Raw genomic sequence first — 22,015 nt, forward strand, 5'->3', positions numbered from 1 at the left:
TGCACTTTTCAGGGTGTGTCTGATAGACATGTGGATCGCTGTACTTCAGCTGGTTTTGAACGAAAAACTCTATGCAGCAGAGACGGCCAAACTTACGCATTACATCAGCCGAGAGGATAAGGGGGTCAAACTCAAAATCACGGGTTACAATCAGAAACTGCCTGTAACTATAAAAATCAATATTATTGTTATTGCAAAGTGGATTTGTTTTATTATTTATTATTAACATTATCAATAAATCTGTAAAAATCTGAAATTCTTACCAACGACAAAGTCCTTCACATGGTTCAATAAGGGTAGTTTTGACCATGTCCGATCCAGAGAAGATCATAATTATGGGCCTCCACAGAGTGGAGATTTATATTATGTTCCATTCAATTTTCATCTAGTACCCTCAGTCAATACTGTTAACATATTGTATATTTCTTATCTTACAGATTTTGGTTGATGTTATCACGAAGACAATGAAAGAATATAAAAACTTCATTTCGCCCATCATGTTTTCAGCCATCAAGGATGTCCAAATGAAGGAATATCACAACAGAGTCATCAGAGTTAACTCTCTCGTCAGGTTGGTGACCTCTTCTTTTATTCTTGCTTTGATCATATTCACTCCTCGGTTGGTGTAAATGTCTAAAATATTGATATGAATATCTCACGATTAGGGAATCCAATCCCGAGCCATAATTCTGATCCCGGGATTTCGGGATTAGAATTTGACAATCCCGGGACTGGTCCCGGGATTGGCATTTTTTCCATTGTTAATATATTTTTTTTTATATTTACAAATAACATTGATAAAATCGGTCAAAAATAAATCTAGTATAATTTATACAATTTAAGACATTTATTGTTAATATTGTATACGTCCAATCTTGGAAATACACAAGTTTAACGGAGTAAATAATATTGTAATTTAAATAATAATGTGAATTTAATAGGAGATTGCTGCTTCTGATAGTAAAGACTTAATGAATGGATTAGCGAGATTTAAATTATTAAAGCAAATAATCATGGCGTACTTATGGCCTTTCCGCTTCATAAATCTAATTAGTCAGACAAATATGAAACTGCCGTAAAACGTATAATATCATGGTGGAATTACTTTGTTAAAAGTGCGAAGCATCGTTTTTTCCAATCTTTCCATTTTTAATAATTTATGTGAGAAAATAAAATAATTCGGCAACCTACACATGGGTATAAATCAAACTTCATTCAAACTCAGTTTATTTCTAATGTAGCTATTTTTTATTAAAAGTATTTTTTCTGTTATATTTTCGCTTCTATTTTATTTTCCATAAAAATTGATAAAAAAATCATAGGTATCGAAAATACCCCGGGGTTGGAATCCCTACTCATGATATATAAATGCCGAATAATCAAAATTTTTCAATATTATAATGTTCATAGGTAACGTAATATGTTGAGAAAATGACAGATAGAGAATATAATAAGAAATGACTATACTTGTTAGGTTAGGTCGTGTGTGGGCCGTCATCACTTTGACAGATCATCATTAGTCTATAGATCGTCAGAAGTGGTTTGACGTTTCATACCAAACCATTTCTGAATGTCCGAGAACGGTTTGATTTTCACTGAAACAGTGAACCGAACGTCAAATATTTTGTCTATGGTCAAACCGTTGGAAACATCACTGTAACGCATTTATTACTGTAGAAATTGTTGTTTTAATAGCCCCATACCAATAAAATAAAATATATAAGAGATTATGAATTGATAATAATACTCGGTGATCTAAATGCCAGAATAGGATGGGAGGAGATCTACACTGCCATTGTCGGAAAACATAGTCTTCACAAAGTAATGACAATGGTACCCGACTAATTAACTGTGCAGCGTCACTAAATATGGTTATTGGTAGCACAATGTTTCCCCGTAAGGATATATATTGATACGGGGGGAAAAGAGGAACTCACATGTCTTCTGGATAGATGTCCTGATCGGGTATCGCTTCGGGTCGTAGGTAATGTGTGACATCGGGAAAAACAGGATAAATTATAACACGGATTCTTGATTTATAATCCTGCGCAGGACAGCAATTTATTTAAGCTAACACATAGGCAAACATCGATAATTTTACAATATAGGCTACAACCAAAGTTTTAAATTAAACACGACACTGGCGTTATATTTGGGGTCGGTTTATTATTATTATCCCGCGCACTAAGCACTGATTCGCTTTTTCTCTCACTAGGGAATTGATTAACTTTCATTAGATTTTTGCACGAGTCACCGGTTGGTATTACAACGATTACGGATTATTAACGATTGATTTAAAAATGGGCCGGGAACGCCATCGATTACGCGACTTAAAAGATTCAATTAATCATCGATTAAAAGGCATCTTTTAATTTTTGGCGGGGTCCATTCTACGGAGGGGAGGAGAAAGGGGCAGGTCACTGACTAACGGAACAAACATTTGGGACCGGCCGCTTCTATCCTCGGGCCGGGTAATAAAATGCATCTTTGTGAATGACCGTTTACGAAATGTTATTTGTAATATTTTTGTGTAAGTCAGAGGTTCTAAACATTCTTCAGGGGAGCTGGATATTTTTGTTGTTAAATTGTTGATCTGAAATTTGAAACTGTCGGGCACCAGGGTCTTCCTTTTTCTTTTGGTAACAATATAAGGGAACTTGGAAATCCCCGGATGAGTGCACAATAAGCCATATAGACCATATTTTGATAGACAACAGGCACAGATCGGATCTAATGAGCGTCCGGACATATAGAGGGGCTAATGTAGACTCAGACCATTTCCTAGTGTGTGGAAAAGTTAGAGCAAAGATCTCAAACACCAAAAAGGAAATGGGAACAAGAGCAAAACCCTTTGACACAGAGAAACTGAAGATTCCGCAGGAACTGGCTCGGTACCAGGAGAGCTTGAATACCCACCTGAGCGACAATGTTGAGGTTGGAGACCATGAAGAGGTGAATCAACACTGGGAAGAGTGCAAGACTGCCATAGTATCCTCAGCTAATATACCTTAGGACGCCGAAAAACAGGTGAACGATCAGAATGGTTTGACGAAGATTGCCGCGAAGTCACTACGAGAAAGAATGAGGCTTACTTAATGATGCTACAGAAGAAAACACGGGCATCAGACGATGAGTATAAAAAGCGCCGGCGTGACGAAAAGAAACTACACAAGAAAAAGAAACGTGATTATTTAAAAAAGGAAACGATCCTACTCCAAGAACACTATAAAGCCCAAGAAAGTCGGCTGTTCTATAGAAAGATAAATAATGTTAGGAAGGGTTTCAAGCCTCGCATCACAATGTGCAAGGATGACAATGGCATGATACTCACAGAAAAGCACCGTATTCTTGCCCGGTGGGTGGGTTTCTTTGATCAACATTTAAATACCCCCCATAATGATGCCGGCAACACTAACATTAATACTCATGACCAGGAATCAGTGCAAAGTGGCATGGATGATAACGAAGAACCACCGACATTAAATGAGGTAAAAGGTGCCATGTCAAGGTTAAAAACAAACAAATCGCCTGGAATAGATAACCTACAGAGTGAATTAATAAAATGTGGGGGAGAAAGCCTGCTCAAACATTTTCATAGCCTAATCCACCAAGTATGGACTTCAGAAAAGATACCAGACGAGTGGAAGGATGGGGTGATTTGTTCCCTGCACAAGAAAGGAGACCAAATAGAATGTAGTAACTACAGAGGGGTGACACTCCTTAACTCTGCATATAAACTGTTGTCGATTCTGATATTCCAGCGGCTGGATCCTATTGTAGAAGGAATACTCGGGCACTACCAAGGAGGCTTTCGATGAGGGAGATCATGTGTTACTCAAATATTCACTCTAAGGCAGATTCTAGAAAAGACCACTGAATTCAATATTAACACGTATCACCTGTTCATCGATTTTAAGGCAGCTTATGATAGCATTAAACGATACCGGTTATACGAAGCAATGCGAGAATTTGAAATTCCGACGAAAATAATTAAACTTGTAGAGATGACTACGACACCAGTACAATGCCGGGTTAAGCTTCAAACGGAAATATCCGAGCCATTTATATCACTGAATGGCCTCAGGCAAGGTGACGCTCTGACATGCCTTCTTTTCAATATTGCGCTAGAAAAGGCGATACGGGATGCAAAGATTGATGCCCGTGGCAGCGGCACGATATTTACTAAGCCTGTGCAGCTGCTGGCGTATGCCGATGATATCGACGTCATTGCCATATTAGAATTGGCACTGAAAAAGGCATTCACAGCACTAGAAGCCTCTGCCAAAAGAATGGGTTTACAAATAAACGAGGCAAAAACTAAATACATGCCTGTCTATGTCACACCACGAGAAGTCGCACCAAAGTTAGATATTGGTGCATACAAGTTTGATACGGTCGACAGCTTCATATACCATGGATCTCTTGTAACTCGACATAATGATATTACAGAAGAAATCAACAAGAGAATCATGTCTGCGAATAAATGCTACTTTGGCCTGTTACGACATTTTAAGTCCCGCATACTATCTCGCCGAACTAAAAGCACTCTTTACAAGACACTTGTAAAGCCAGTGCTCACCTACGCATCGGAAACCTGGACATTAACTCTGCGAAATGAACGAGCCCTGAACATCTTTGAAAGAAAAGTCTATTTCATTGTGCGAATATATATTCTCCTAATAGTAGCGGGCGGGCACTGTATTTCTAAAACATTTGTTATATTATTACAAATCAGTATATTTACATTTACACGGCATTTACAAAAGAACCATTTAAGAAATCCATACAGTTACATTAATAACAAAGCATAATTAATGCATTTCACTTACTAATTTCTCAAAGTTAGGAGTGTAAGATGATAATCCCGACATGTAGTTAACAATCGTCAAGGTTGGTATTGGTAAGTCGAGATCTGGTTTTTCATTTTATCATCTTTATGGTGGAAAATAAAGATTCGCACTAATATGTGGAACCAAAATAGGATTTAATTTTGTAACCGCCTTCTGGTCAGCTAGATTTCACAAGTTTCGTTTCTAAATACTTTGTAGTGGGGGCATGAAAATAGCTCCATGGACATAGGATTTCGAACCCCTGGTGTAGATATGTGTCGCTAAATTTCAAAACCCGCTATAACACCTTTTTGAAATAATTAAGATATACGTATCAATGGATTCGTAATTAAAATCTCTACATGAAAACTTTATCGCCTCTTTCAAACTCAGCTACTATTGACTGTTATTTATTAAACAAAATCAATGCTTCTATCAATTCCCGCTATAACGCTATGTGTAACATTCAAACACCGCTTTAACACAACTGACCAATAAATAGCGAGAATCAGACTAAAAACAACATGGCCGCCAGCACATTTATGTTGTGACTTGCGAGAAGAATGTTATTTTGTTGATTTGATTATTTAACTATTTGTAGTCTTAAAGTGTGTGACGAACTTGTGAATATGGTTAAACGTCCAATTAATAAAGCAAGGAAGATGTTGAGCCAACCAAAATCTTGGAAAGTCAACCAAATGCGCCAAAAACATGCGCGGTTAAAACTGTTCTTTTCACTAATTTATATTTTTTACAAAGAATAAATTGTCACTAAATCATTTAAAAATCTCGTTCTGCCCCGACTGAGGAATGAGGTCTGTTTTTCTTTGCCCCGAAAAAATTGATAGGATGAATTTACATACTCACTTATTTTTCTAATAAAAGTCACTCTCAGGGTCTCCAGTGTTGTCTCTCTGAGAAACCTGGATCAGAATCAGTGACATGCTCTTTCACTCAATATTCACAATCGTGTTATTCCAGCGACTTGTGGCGCGCTTTGACAGTGGAAAACCATTACATGGGTCACCACAAATTGCACGCACTAAAAAACATCAAATACGAAGACCTGGAGGCGTTCGGAGACAACTTCTTGCAGAGACTGCGTGCTCAGATTCTCATCCAGGGAAATCTGCTCAAGGACGACGCTATTTCCATCTCTAACACCGTGATAAACAACCTCAAATGGAAGCCCATGACTGAAGCGGAACGGCCAAAGGTTTCTTTGTTACTGTTTTTATTTTTTTAATCTAGGATCCAATAGTGGCAATTATGTCCTTTCTTCGATGCCGGAGGGCAAGGCAGTGTTGCCAATTATTGTCATTCACAAAAATATGCCATATTATGGTAAGCACAGTCTAATGGTTTAATAAGATAGAAATGTAAAAGCCATTGCCATGGATCAAGGTTTTGAAATAGAGTACTTTATGACAGTCACGTCATAAAACCTAAGTATAACAAAGCGCACTGTCTTAAACTTTAATGCGTATCATTATGATACTGACGTAACTATTGAAAATGGCATATTCTTTAACAAGTGTTCAGGAGTCTGTTATACCACACCCAGTAGGGTATGCTAGTTCCCATTAATTTTGTGTTCCTCGAGGATCAGAGAATAAGCTAGATGGCAGTAAGAAATGCTAGATTTCCTCAAAATTTAAACAGTGTCTAGAAACAAGGGCAATGGGATGATTTGGTGCCGCGAACTGGTTGCGGATGATTGGCCCCTCTAATTGGCCGCCGGTAAAATTGGACGCCGCACGGTCGAATTAAATGCGCGAAGGAATAGACGTACGTAACGATTTGGTAGAGAAAGTAGACAAGTCAGTATAATATGCTTCTATCTACTTAGTAGTTGTACCTTATACATTTCGCGCTTGACACATTTTTAATACGGATTGAGAATTATTATGACTTATTATGTTTATAAAAAGAAAAGAATTGTTCCTCCCTCGCTACAACTTAAAGATGTGCATAATTAATAAATTTATTGTGTATATATTATATACCTAGGTACTTTTACATTTATTTTTATTTTTTATTTATTCATTATTATTATATATTATTTATATAAAAAAATAATGTAGATGATAGAATGAAAATAACATTATATTTCAGCGTTTTGTCGAATTAATATTATAAGAAATTTTAAAGTGTATATTATTATGCATAAATACGTATTTTAAGATAATATTATGAAATTACAAACAAAATAAGTAAGTTATCTGCAAGTATAGATGTTTCAGTAGCTCTACTTACTTACTTGACAGGTACCTACCTACCCAATTTATATAATATTGATTTAGATTGAGAATTATTATGCCTTACGATGGTTATTAAAATAAAGGAAGTTTTTCGTCATTAGAATCAAATATAATTTGAAAATCAATCAAAACAAATATTTGATTCTTTCAGCGTCTTCTCGGCTTAAAACAGTACCTACAATTAAACTTGTGAATTAATACAAATAAAAAAAGTACATATTTATTATACAATATTATTAAATTACAAGTAATAAGTATAGGTATTGTATTACTAAACAACACAAACATAGACCTCTCTAAGTACTGGCGTAGCCACGCACTCGAGTGTGCTTTGACCTTGGTAATATTCGGTCGAGGGTTTTAATTCTAAAGCCGACTTAAATAAACATAGTATATAAGTACATATTTGTTTATTTGATTCGGTATCGAATAGGTTAATCGGTAGGCCTACCAACCATGCCAGTTGTTGATTTTATCTGTACTGTAATATTGATCTATTCCATAAGGTTATCTAGCCAGAAAATTCTTCATCTACATACTATCTCTCCGAATTTCTTCAATGATCAATTGTAACGAAGTTGCAGCAATGACGTTACATCTTTTTTCTCGTATTTTTTGGAAGATTAAGTGCAAATCATTCGAAAGTTGTGACTGGCTCCTTACAATTTTATGACTGCTTTCAGATGAGAATATATCGGCTATCACATGGAGAGAAATACTGCCGCGTGAACTCGTTCAACACTCATGATTCCAATAGTATTGTTACAAATTATTACCAGTCCGGCTTGCGCACAATTAAGGAGTCCAGCATACTCAGCATTGTTACGGTAAGTCTTGTACAATTGCACCTCATTATGCCATTGAGGTGTCTATTTTCATAAACCGATAAGTCACACATAATATGGTCACAATCTAAAGCCGGGTAATTCATTAGCGAGTCGTAACTGTGACCGTCGCAGATACAGTAACTAGTATGGGTGTCAAAAAATTAGTTTGCGAACCTGCCGCGAACAGCCTAAGGCGTAATATCATACAATATTGTGCAACAATAATTAATGAACTATTTCAAAACTAATCAAAAGCATATTAAGGTGTATGGGCTGATTCGCAAGAATCAAATTTGACGTAAGCGACACAAAACCGTGGAACAAATGAACATTTGGTATATAAGCGAAGCGCATTACCAAGGCAAAAATGTAGACCTGCATATCGCGCGTTGCCTGCCGGCCGCACCCTAAGTTGGAGACGAAATCAAAGGTTTTAATAAATAATAATTTTTTCCCAACAAATTTTATAATTTTTTTTAGTAGGTAGAATAAATTAAAAGATTAAAAATAGTAGACCTCCAAATCTAGAACCGTAGAAATGTAGAACCTCATATTATTGATATCATGAATTTGTGAAGTGATACCTTTTCTTGAACCTATCATATTGTAGGCTCAAATTCAGTGCAAATATTTTTCAAAGAAAAATCTAATATGTATGTTTCTGAGGTATTTCAAATATGTATATTCTCCAGCAGAGCCATGAGCTGAACAGTCCGATGGCTCGCTGCTTTGTGGATTATGAGAAGGCTTTCGACAGTCCGCACCGCCCCTCCCTCTGGATGATACTGGGAGCATACGGGATCCCTCCCAAGATCATTGGCATAATCAAAAACCTGCACGAGAATAGCGAATGCTGTGTCAGAATTGGAGACACTGTCACGGAATGGTTCGGGGTCACGACCGGAGTCAGACAGGGTTGTGTCCTTGCACCGTTTCTCTTTATCATTCTCTTTGACTTCATACTACGGAAGTCAATACCACCCGACCGAGGCATACCTGTTACCCCCATGGTGAAGCTATGCTACCTGGAATACGCCGATGATGCTGTCCTATTCGACAACTCAATCGAGGGCATTCAAGAGACAATCGACAGGTTGCATAACAGCTCCTCTCGCGTTGGTTTGAAAATCAACGCGAAGAAACCAACGTCTGGTGCAATAGCACCTGTCCTGATCCAGATTTCCCTCTGATTAGCGATGGACAAAACATCGAGAGCGTCGACAGCTTCAAGTACCTGGGGGTACACATCACGGGAGATGGCATTTTGCAGAAAGAGCTCGCTTTCCGAATGGGAATGGCTGGAGCAACATTCAACTCGATGCGAAATGTCTGGGACTCTCGATTGTACTCGGTCAAAACCAAATGCCGCCTATTCGACGCTTGCATTCTTACAGTGCTGCTTTACGGTAGCGAATCATTGCACCTTACGAAGGCTCAGAGTAACCGTATACTGAGCTTCGAAAACAGATGTTTGCGACGAATACTGGGTGTGCTGACTTTGGGAGCAACGAGGAGATAAGAGAACGCACCAAGCAGCCTCTCATCACGCTGAAAGTGAAGAGGCGACGTTGGACCTGGCTCGGCCACGTGCTGCAGATGCCAGAAGAGAACTTTAACCCGGCTTGCCTGTTCTTCAAGCCGACCGGATTCCGGCGACCTGGAAGGCCGCTAAATACAATCTACATAGTGTATACGGCGGAGCTACGGGATGCTGGTTTGACCTGAAACGAAGCAAGAAGACTGGCGAGCGATAGGGATTCTTGGAGGCGCCGCATGGTGTCCATATGCTCCAGCTAAGGGGCGGATATGGCCAAAGAAGAAGAAAATATTTTATAATTTTCCCACTGCAAATTCGGTGTGTATGAATACAAAAAAACACGAAAGTGTGAAGAAATACAATTTTATTAATTTTCATTAGATAACATTACAAATTATAAGTTTAAAGCATTCACAAGATGGCATGAAAAAATTTTATTATTGCGTTTTTATTAAATTATAAAATTATAAAAACAAGACTTAAAAACTATGCTTGCACTCAAAAAAGAAAGCAAATCAAGTAATATTTGTCGAGGCACGATTTTTTTAAAATTAAGTAGGTACACAAAAATTAAGATTTAAGAAACCATACGGCTCTCAACTCTACAGCATGGTGCTCATCCAGAGAAATATATCGTGCATTTGACGGCAGTACGTTTTGGTCGCCGCGGAGGATTTCGGAACATTAGTGTATAGGAAATTAATAATTGATTCCTTAATGAGTGTATAGGCTTAACGGTATGTAATGTATTAAAAATAACTATTATAAATTGTTTTTTGTATAATTTTATTTTCTTTTCTATTGATAGCATCTAATATAATATATTGACGGTTTCTTATATCCATCGACCGTGTTAGTCTAGGATCAATGAGTTCAGGCAATACACAATTCATATAATATCTTGTCTGTTACTTTTCTTCTTACATTCAGTGGACATTATCTGGTATCTCCAGAGAGTAATCTTAGTTTATTACAAAAATTGCGAAGTAAGTGGTTATGGCACTCAATTTTTTCAACAGTAATATTTTTATATGGCCGTGCTTCCAAATTTTTAATATTAAATTTTAATATTAATTTTTAAAATTTATAATAGCATCATATAGGCCTCCACAGAGTAGAGGTTTGTATTAACAGATTTTGTTTTTTACGAGAAATGGATGTCAGTCACTTGCTCAACCTATTAGGTCCATACCCTGACTCACACACAAATTGAAAAACATTATGTGCACTTGCCAGACCCAGGATTCGGTCCTGAGACCCACGGCGTGATAGTCCAGGTGCTACTATCTCTGTCAGAAATTAGTTTTGAATAAATAATTCCATATGCATTCAAAGATTGTTTGAAACCTTCTATCAATATGTCTGACTTTTGTAACATTTATGATCGGAGACTAATTGACAATCGTTATTTTTTTGTAATGCACGTTCATATATCGAGCAATATTTATTCTTAATACCTAAAAATAATACTTTGCCAGTATGCGCACCGATAATTGCCACTGCGCCGGACAACACTGAATAATTGTTTTAATACAAACGTTTTGACCAGCACCCGTCCGCTATCACTGTAATCGTGGGATTACCATTTCCATCTACACTTATTATGGTTTTTACGTACTCTGCTTCACAACGTGCCGCTTCTTCCACACTGTATAAAGCACTATTTGCCAAGCTTCACAACAATCTGCGTGAATTTTAACGTAAAACTTAGACGACATGCATGGAATATTTATGACATCATTTCAACCAACCCTGAATATCCACAGCCAGTTCTCATAATGCCCGATACAATTTCATAAATTATATAAATAGAATTTCTAGGAAGTTTTAGGAAAGTGCGGGCTTATACTCTGAAAATACCGTAAAATCTCTGTTTTGACCCACGTGCCACATGATATGTGGGCCCGCCTACAAACTTTTCAGATGGGAGAGTCTTGAATATTTTATTGGCTTCTTGTTTTAGCTACTTATGGAGGAACCGTTATATGATCAACTCCGCACCAAAGAACAGCTGGGGTATACAGTTCAATGCAGTGCAGTCTCCAAATTTGGCCTTTCTGGTTTCTTCGTCATAGTCATCACGCAAGCTGACAAGTACAGGTTCGACCTTTCATTTAACATTATACGGGCCTCCGTAGGTTGCATTAATAGATTTTTGTTTTTACGAGAAATGGATGTTAACCACTTGCTCAACCTATTAGGTCCATACTCTTGAGCCCAAACACACATTGGAAAACATATGATTTTGCCGGACCCGGGATTCGATCATGTGATCCACAACATAATCTTCTTCTTTCCAGTTATAAATTCTTCACTTTCCCCCATCTTTACTTAACACTTAACCTACTGCTCCCGCCGTCCTGTTATGGTAGTTAACAAACCACGCACTGCATTGGCGTATTTAGACACATGCAACTTTGCCATACAAAATAAATTTGATATGCGATTTTTGATTTATAGCAAATATGCTGGTTGATATCGCAATTAAATACAATTCCTGTCTTTTCAGTACCGATCACGTGGATAGCAGAATAGAGAACTTCTTGGACAGTTTCCGCAAAGAGATTCGAGAATTGACTTCAAAGGCTTTCGAGCAGACCAAGAATGCAGTGATAGAGTCCAAGCGGACCGTTGACACGGACCTGGGCGAAATGGTCGAAAGAAACTGGACCGAGATCTCACAACACGAGTATACTTTTGACAGGATCGCACAAGAGGTGAATTTGAAGTTATATATCTAAGCGTAATATCCATGTCTTTTCGGATGTTACAGTATTAAAGTGCTACTGTTTTCCGATTCATATGCAGAGCAGTGTACATGAGAACCGCCATCCTTGTTAGTATATATTTCTTCTTCTTTTGCCATATCCGCCCCTTAACTGGAGCATATGGACACCACGCGGCGCCTCCAAGAATCTCTGTCGCTCGCCAGTCTTCTTGCTTCGTTCCAGGTCAAACCAGCATCCCGTAGCTCCGCCATATACACTCTGTAGATTGTATTTAGCGGCCTTCCAGGACGCCGGAATCCGGTCGGCTTGAAGAATAGGCATGCCAGGTTGAAGTTCTCTTCTGGCATCCGCAGCACGTGGCCAAGCCAGGTCCAACGTCGCCTCTTCACTTTCAGCGTGATGAGAGGCTGCTTGGTACGTTCTCTTATCTCCTCGTTGCTCCTAAAGTCATACCACCGCACACCCAGTATTCGTCGCAAACATCTGTTTTCGAAGCTCAGTATACGGTTGCTCTGAGCCTTCGTAAGGTGCCATGATTCGCTACCGTAAAGCAGCACCGTCAGAATGCAAGCGTCGAATAGGCGGCATTTGGTTTTGACCGAGTACAATCGTGAGTCCCAGACATTCCGCATCGAGTTGAATGTTGCTCCAGCCATTCCCATTCGGATAGCGAGCTCTTTCTGCAAAATGCCATCTCCCGTGATGTGTACCCCCAGGTACTTGAAGCTGTCGACGCTCTCGATGTTTTGTCCGTCGCTAATCAGAGGGAAATCTGGATCAGGACAAGTGCTATTACACAAGACATTGGTTTTCTTCGCGTTGATTTTCAAACCAACACGAGAGGAGTTGTTATGCAACCTGTCGATTGTCTCTTGAATGCGCTCGATTGAGTTGTCGAATAGGAGAGCGTCATCGGCGTATTCTAGGTCGCATAGCTTCACCGTGGGGGTAACAGGTATGCCTCGGTCGGGTGGTATTGACTTCCGTAGTATGAAGTCAAAGAGAATGATAAAGAGAAACGGTGCAAGGACACAACCCTGTCTGACTCCGGTCGTGACCCCGAACCATTCTGTGACAGTGTCTCCAATTCTGACACAGCATTCGCTATTCTCGTGCAGGCTTTTGATTATGGCAATGATCTTGGGAGGGATCCCGTATGCTCCCAGTATCATCCAGAGGGAGGGGGGGTGTGGACTGTCGAAAGCCTTCTCATAATCCACATAGCAGCAGGCCATCGGACTGTTCAGCTCATGGCTCTGCTGGAGAAGACATCGAAGGTTGTGGATTTGGTCTGCACACGCTCGACCAGGTAGAAACCCGGCTTGGTTTTTCCTGAGGACGTGCATTATTGGGTCCCTTATTCTCATCAAGAGGATGTTTCCCAAAATCTTTCCCGGAACACTGAGTAGCGTAATGCCTCGGTAATTGTCGCAGCTTAGAGGGTCACCTTTTTTGTGAAGTGTGATGATTTCACCGTTCACAGCGTTCACAGCAGAATGCAAGCGTCGAATAGGCGGCATTTGGTTTTGACCGAGTACAATCGTGAGTCCCAGACATTCCGCATCGAGTTGAATGTTGCTCCAGCCATTCCCATTCGGATAGCGAGCTCTTTCTGCAAAATGCCATCTCCCGTGATGTGTACCCCCAGGTACTTGAAGCTGTCGACGCTCTCGATGTTTTGTCCGTCGCTAATCAGAGGGAAATCTGGATCAGGACAAGTGCTATTACACAAGACATTGGTTTTCTTCGCGTTGATTTTCAAACCAACACGAGAGGAGTTGTTATGCAACCTGTCGATTGTCTCTTGAATGCGCTCGATTGAGTTGTCGAATAGGAGAGCGTCATCGGCGTATTCTAGGTCGCATAGCTTCACCGTGGGGGTAACAGGTATGCCTCGGTCGGGTGGTATTGACTTCCGTAGTATGAAGTCAAAGAGAATGATAAAGAGAAACGGTGCAAGGACACAACCCTGTCTGACTCCGGTCGTGACCCCGAACCATTCTGTGACAGTGTCTCCAATTCTGACACAGCATTCGCTATTCTCGTGCAGGCTTTTGATTATGGCAATGATCTTGGGAGGGATCCCGTATGCTCCCAGTATCATCCAGAGGGAGGGGGGGTGTGGACTGTCGAAAGCCTTCTCATAATCCACATAGCAGCAGGCCATCGGACTGTTCAGCTCATGGCTCTGCTGGAGAAGACATCGAAGGTTGTGGATTTGGTCTGCACACGCTCGACCAGGTAGAAACCCGGCTTGGTTTTTCCTGAGGACGTGCATTATTGGGTCCCTTATTCTCATCAAGAGGATGTTTCCCAAAATCTTTCCCGGAACACTGAGTAGCGTAATGCCTCGGTAATTGTCGCAGCTTAGAGGGTCACCTTTTTTGTGAAGTGTGATGATTTCACCGTTCACCCAGTCCCTTGGACAGCGCTCTTCTTCCCACACCTTTGTCATCAAATGAAACATAGGGTGCAGGATTGCGCTCAGGCTGTGCTTGAGGAATTCAGGATGAATCCCGTCTCCCCCCGGTGCCTTTCCGTTCTTGAGCCTTTTCACAGCCGATTTTATCTCGGTGTGCGTGGGCGGGCAATCGGAGATGTCGGTCGCTCAGGGAATGTCCAAAAGTAATTCTGCATATATGTCAAAGGGATCCAAATGGGGTGGGCGGTTCAGCACTCCGCAGAAATGATTCTTCCAAATCTTCTTAACACATTCTGCGTCAGACTCTATTGCTCCACTGGGACCACGAATGGCTCCGGGAGTCGGTGGTTGCCTGCTGCAGACTTCACGGGTGATTCGGAAGAGTTTCCTGGTATCATTTCTGCTTGCTGCCTCCTCTGCCGCTTCAATTTGCTGGTTCATAAAATTGCGCTTGTCCAACCGCACGGATCGTTTGACTACCCTGTCTTGGGTTTGGTAGTCAGTCCTTGGTTCGGTCGGGGTCTGTCTCCTCGTCTCTCAGGCCTTTCAGCCTGGCTCGTTTCCCAATTTCAGCCCACGTTTCGTCAGACATCCACTTTGGCTGCTCACTCCTTCTGGTGCCAAGGACGCTACGGGCCGAAGACACAATCGCACTCTTTATGAGGCTCCAGTCCGCCTCAATGAGGTCGGATTCAGATGTGTGCCGCTCGTAGATACGATCTACACTATCTCGTACAGCAGTTTCGAAGTCGATCCGAATTCTGCGGTGTCGGAGCTTCTCAATGTCAATTTGTTCGCGCTTTGGAGGCCTCGCCTGGCGACTGAGTTTTACTCGGATGTTTCCAATGAGTAACTCATGATCGCTATGGATATCGGCGCCTCTGTAAGTACGCACGTCGAGAAGTTCCTTTCGGTGCTTCAAGCTGTACAAGAAGTGGTCAATCTGCGTCCTAGTGCGTCCATCAGGAGACGTCCACGTATATTTGTGAATATCTTTGTGGGGAAAAACAGTGCCTCCGATGGCGAGCTCGTTCAGAGTGGCAAACTCTACGAGCCTCTCACCATTATCGTTAGGGTCACCGAGGCCGTGTCGTCCCATCACCGTAGGGCCAAGCACCGGGTCTGCTCCTACTCTCGCATTATCTTATCATACATTATCATTATCTTCGGGGGATGGCGGAGACTGCCGCGTGGAGAGAATCGTAGAAGGCATCCTTTATCTGCGCGTCGGCATCCTCAGTGGGGGCGTAGCACTGAAAGACGGTCAAGGAGCTACCAGGCATCTTGAAGGAGGCACGTATCAGTCTCTCCGAGATTGGTTCCAATTTCAAGAGGCAACGGGCCGCTCTCTTTGACATCAATACTGCCACTTCCTGGCGATGATATTGCTCCTGACTTGAGTAGACACCAGAGTAACCCTCAATCAACTTTCTCCCGGCTCCTTTCCAGCGCACTTCGCTCAGCCCTAAGATGTCCACACCGTAGGTATGCATGATGCGTGTGGCGTGCAGGTCCTTTCCGGGGGTACGCAGGGTGCGAACATTATAAGTCCCAATGCGCATACTCGAGTTGTTAGAGAGGAATACTCTACCTGTTTCATTGTGCATTTCCATGCAAGGTCGTCGTTTTACAGAGCCGGTTGTCGTCCGAGGCTGCTGTGTAGGTGTTGTGTTCATCTGTTTCGTTTAAGGAAGCAAGGTGATTAGCCCAGCGCTCCCGAGGCCTGAGCCACGAGGGCCCTGAGGGTCGGCTCGACCAGGTTTTTCTATCGGGGATTTCCTTCACTTAGCCAGAAGGCCAGTTTTATGGCGCCGGTCACTCCCCCTTCGCCCCCTGCTGTTAGCTACAGCTTACGCTGCATTGCCCGGAGGTCGCCGCGGGGAGGCCAGCAGATGGGACTTGCTGGCAGTTTGGCATTTCCCAACTTTTGCTATGAACACCTACTGGCGTCAATGTGTCCACTTGGGGCCGACCAGCCGTTGACCACCATTTATATTATATTTAAGAGAAGAAAATATTGTGAACATAAAAAATCTAAATTCAAGACGTTCACAACGTAAGATTTACAATATAACAAATATTACCTTCACAAAAGAAAATATATATAATAAAAAAAAATCTGTGCGTGTACGTATGTACGCGCGTTAGAAGTTATACTTTGGCGTGACAAAACAAAAACAAAACTTGTGATAAACTAGATTCTTTGACTAGCTCTTAATTATCTTGTTAAATTACACACTCAAGAAAAAGGGCCGCTTATTGGAGCGCTGTTTGTTTATTTTTATACACTTTAACTTATATTAATAAATTATATAATTAAAGTAACAACTCGTCACTATAGGATTGGTTTGTCGAATATCCGTTTTTGTCGAAATCAACCTTTTAATCAGAATGATATTTTGTATCTAAATGGACCAGAACGATCCTTTTCATTAAATTACTTTGTAATGAATACAGCATTCATATACTATAAAAACAACAATTTAAATATCTCCATGTATTTTAATATAGGACAATGAAATTTGTTTTTCGTCTCCTGAACATTTGACATTTGGTCTATTCGACAAACCAATCCTACAGCGACGAACTGTCACTCTGACGTTTAATCGTTTGTTTACATAAGAATTACAAATGGCCAGCAATAACATATTCGTTGCCTAGGCAACGGAACAATTCTACAATCAAACTTGTGTTTGTATACAGCTGACTGAGATTCGCAGCTAACTTCATACTGTCGATTACTTTCATAACGGTGTGCGCGCGCAGCTCTCAATTTCACTCTCTACCAAACATAGGTAATTGACAGGCGCATGTAAATTTTAATTCTTTAGGACACCAGGAACCAACAACCCAAGCCTTGTCAGCATTATAGGTCTGCGATATAGGAGCCAATCTCAATTTATTGAATATCCATTTTCACCTACAATCAGCCAGCATCCAATTATTGCATACTCAATAAAATAGCTGATCCACAATTTATTAAATATTAAATTGTGCGTAATTCAATAAATAGCAGATCATAATTGATTGGATATTGAGTCTCCCATCGCGCCTCGGACTGAGTATTCTCTCATCGCTTCTCACCCTTGCACTGTTTAATTGTCGCACATTTCCTGTATACAAACTGTACATTATTTATTCAGTAATAAAGTCGCAAAGTTCAATCCACTCGAACGACAACTGCCGGAGTTTCATCATCAACACCTGAATCCCAAAAAATTTAGGACATTTAATTCCTGGTTTTACAATTTTATTCCCGTATTTTATAAGGTATTTCATTTATTTTTCAGATTAAAATGATCGAGGAATTGACCCTCGAAGATGTTAACACCTGGCTCGATGAGCACACGCAGGTTGTCGGTAATAAGGCCAGAAAATTGTCAATCCAAGTAAGTTCATTCTTTATATTGTTCGAACGCACTATTTGTCAATCACTCTCGTGAAACGGGCGCTGATATACGGGACCGAGACATAAATCCTTTACTTACGGATTATCAAAAAAATGGGTATTCAGAAAGGCACTTGGGTTGGGCCAATCTGTAAAATGGAGAATGGCGGCACCGATGTAATCACAAAATGTAGTGTTTGCGTGAGCAATGCGGTTTGAATTTTTTTCACTCCACTCATGTGGGCTACATCAATTTTACAGATTGAAAATTGAGATGCACGTTAAATATCGAGTGACTAGTAGTAACATAACATTTGTTTCACTACATGCTGCAATCACAATGACATGACTAATATGTATATCTGGCATATCCCAGCACGAACATACCCAAATTTGACCGACATGTCTACCAACCTCAATTTTCGCCATATTACGAATTTACCAATTATTGTAGATGACCGCCTTGTGTATGGAATGCCTTTCATGTTAATTTGGACCAATGAAAATAATGGAATCGTGCTAAAATGCTAACTGTTAAGAATAGGATATTGCTAGCATCTCTGCCATTTTGTCATCCTGGAAATAACATTTCAATATTATCATCATTCTAGTTTTTATACATCATTAATCTGTATCTATTTTTTAGCAGACAATAAAAACCGTATAAATCGTTTTTATAATTATGAATATTGTTTTGGGTTCTGGCGCTCACATAGTCCAAATTCATAGTCACGCCAAAAATTCTCCAATTATGCGTCCTCTTGTATGGAACTTACAAATCTATATATATATTGCTAAATTGTAATTAATTATAAATATTTTGTCTTCAGATCATGGGCCACAAGGAGTCCACCGCTAACTTAGACACCGACGAAAAGATAAAAGCAGATCAGATCGCGGAAGTACTACCCCCAGCCACTGACTACACCCTGACGTTTGTGCCGAGAGAGGGCGATGCGCCCGACGACGTGAACAAGTCAAAGGCGTTCTTTGAGAGCGTGGAAGTCTTCCAGGCGGACCTGCAGCTGATGCCGGAGAGGCGCAACATCACGCCGCAGATGACCGAATCCACATGATTCACAATCTCGCACTACCTTGCAATGATGGCCTCCCTCAAAATGATCGCCCCGACTCTGTACTTGTCATATTTGTCAGGCTATTGCCTCAAAAATCATGCCAAACAATAATAGGCATATTTTTTATATTACAACACTAGTCGTCTACTCAGTTATTTTATATAATATGTATTTTTTTACGTGTACTGTACAATAAATTATATATTTTTGTGTTAACCTTGAATTTGATGTTAATTGTTACTCCTGCCCAGAGATGTCGAAGAACATCCTTCATCTACAAAGAAGGAGCCTTTATACTTAAATGAATGTGAAATTGTTATTTTAAAAACGTCCACGAATGACGGGGATGTAAATGCAAATGGATGGAAACGTAGGTTTTTTAGTAATGACTTCGTGAATCAGTCATGACACTGGTGTGTAGAGGATAATGAACATACACTTATACAGTTCTAATCAGTCATACATGAACGTCACACGTCTAGTGGCAGACGATATCCCAATGGTTGAATTCCGAAGGTCAAAATCCTGATTTTTAATAGTGGGCATGCAAAAATAAAAATATACCATCCATTTAGAGTTTTGCATTCAATTTAATTTTAGGTTTTACATCACATAATATATTGAAATAGACAATGTCACGATACACCTTTGCATCTAAGTTCTGTCTACGCAGGGTTTAATTGAATCTTAACAACTAACTAATACCATCTACAACAAACCACCGCTATTTGAGAGTAAATTTTGTAGAAATTCTCTAATCCTCAGTAGATTATATATACGCTCCTAACAATTTTGTATAGGGACAGCATTCTAAGTCTGCATATGGGCACTTTGCCTAGGGACGTCACTGACTATGTATGAGGCGCTTAATCTAAGCGGTTGGATAAAAGGGTGTCTTTAATAAAACTAATAATTTTTTTAAATGTTCGGTACATTATTATTCAATCGTTTATTGGGAACTGAAATGTATACATAATCTTTATTATCTTACTCGAAATACTGTTCAAAAGAAATTCCAATCAAATCAAAATACAGTATCCCATCTTTTTTCATACAATATATCGTCTCTGTTCTGGCAGAACACACTAACTGGAGAATACTAGTTTTGAGTAATTTGACTTTGAAGTTGTTAAAATGTTTGAAATGGTCTATCATGTGAGTTTATTAAGTAATCGTAATAAAGACTGTTTATTTATTAAGAAGGTTTCCAGACGGTAAAGATTGAAATAAGGAACATTTTGGTATAACTAACTCAATATGTCATTTTTTCGAATTAGTGTCTTCTGCCAGAACAGTGACGATATTACATATTAGATTTCGTTATAAATATTATGTTAATATATTTAGATTTAGAATATTCCAGAGCAACTAATCCGCAATGCCACACACTATACTACTCTTTCTTCTTTCGACCATGTCCGATCCTAATAGGATCATATGGGCCTCCACAGAGTAGAGGTTTGTATTGACAGCTTTTGTTTTTTACGAGAAATGGATGTCAGCCACTTGCTCAACCTATTAGGTCCATACCCTGACACCCACAAATTGAAAAACAATATGTGTACTTGCCAGACCCGGGATTCGAACCACGGCGTTATAGTCCAACGCTTAAGCCGCGCGGCCACCGTAGACCGTTATTAAATTAGTTATAAGTCCTTAAGTAGATAAAATGTCGGTGGTTAACGTTAATTTTTAAAAAAAGTCACCACCTGTCCCATTTAATCACGTATTTAGGTATTCTTATTTGATTGAAATACATATAAAGTGTAAAAAACTATTCATGACATAAAACGACGGGTACCTACATACACATTTCAATAAAAAAACACTTTATATGAAAGTTTTATATTTTTTGTTGTTTTTCCACATTTATTTCATAATTTAATATACAACCTATTTTATCAATTGAATCACACTAAAAAAAATATATGTACATATTGTTGCATAAAAAAAACTAATTATAGAGAATGTGGGAGTCATTGATAACTTGAACTAACTGGTTGGTGATATTTGTACTTATTTTATTAAATGACTGATTTATATAAGTAGGTACCTACATTATGAAATGTCGTAACTTTATCACTGAAAAATTTGCTGTTTAAAATTCATCAACTGTAAAGTTGAGGCGATCACAGATACGAAAGATTGTGTGTATTGGTGAATTTCTGAAGAAAACAGTGTTCTTTTACAGGCTATTCCTTTTTTGAATGCGGCTGTGTGAGTATTCGGTCGCCTCAACTCTGGTTGTGCTACCTGGAGGTATCAAGAAAAGGTTCTCTGTCAATGACAAAATTTTAATACGTTTTCATTGGTTTTCGTCATTTGATAAATGAAAAATATCAACAACTTTAAAACAAATTATTTTCCATACAATAATTTTATTATTTATCATCATCAGCCATGGTCTATATCAGCGATACTCAACCTGCGGCCCTTTAAGCTTTTATGTGCGGCCCGAAACACATTTATTATCAGGAATTTCGTATATCTTGAGATTCGTTTCGACTTTGACGCACAGATAGTGACACCCGAAGAGGATTGTCATTATGGTCCACATCAGATCTGGTATAAGAGTGTTGCTATTGCACACGATTAATTTAAAAAACACGCATAATTTTTAAAATCTCAAAAATGTTTTGTAAAAAAGGGAGGGTTTCATGATTTTTTCGTCACACCAGTAGTGATGCGGCCCGCGTTACTTTACAAATATATGTATTTGGGCCGAAGAAAAAAAGGTTGAGTATCACTGGTCTATATTATGGTGGTGGCTAAACCGTAGTGCATGCACCAAACGTGGCGCATTCGATGATTACAAGTGGCGGTAATGCATCTTTTGCGCATTTTTTTTGTGGAATTATTAATAATTATGTCCTTGCTTTTTCGTACAAGGTGGTTGTTAGTAATTTTGAACAATCACAAACACCCAGGCTTTGAGAAAAACACTGG

The 22,015-nt window shown here is 39.6% G+C and overlaps 1 protein-coding gene across 1 annotated transcript in view; it reads left to right on the forward strand.

Moving 5' to 3' along the window:
* The window catches only part of LOC147069641 (nardilysin-like), a 35,735-nt gene extending 16,445 nt beyond the window's left edge, over positions 1-19,290 (forward strand). The window contains exons 13-20 of the mRNA XM_085950381.1: positions 13-163; positions 438-571; positions 5,811-6,045; positions 7,774-7,917; positions 11,418-11,554; positions 11,964-12,171; positions 17,896-17,994; positions 18,824-19,290. Coding sequence (XP_085806507.1) covers positions 13-163; positions 438-571; positions 5,811-6,045; positions 7,774-7,917; positions 11,418-11,554; positions 11,964-12,171; positions 17,896-17,994; positions 18,824-19,069 — 1,354 coding nt within the window. The 3' untranslated portion in view covers positions 19,070-19,290. The remainder of the gene's footprint in view (positions 1-12; positions 164-437; positions 572-5,810; positions 6,046-7,773; positions 7,918-11,417; positions 11,555-11,963; positions 12,172-17,895; positions 17,995-18,823) is intronic.
* The last annotated feature ends 2,725 nt before the right edge of the window (positions 19,291-22,015 follow it).

The sequence above is a fragment of the Rhyacophila brunnea genome, unplaced genomic scaffold, assembly GCF_057557595.1.
Source record: "Rhyacophila brunnea isolate RB1 unplaced genomic scaffold, BYU_Rbru_1.0 scaffold_23, whole genome shotgun sequence".
Taxonomy (NCBI): Eukaryota; Metazoa; Arthropoda; class Insecta; order Trichoptera; family Rhyacophilidae; genus Rhyacophila; species Rhyacophila brunnea.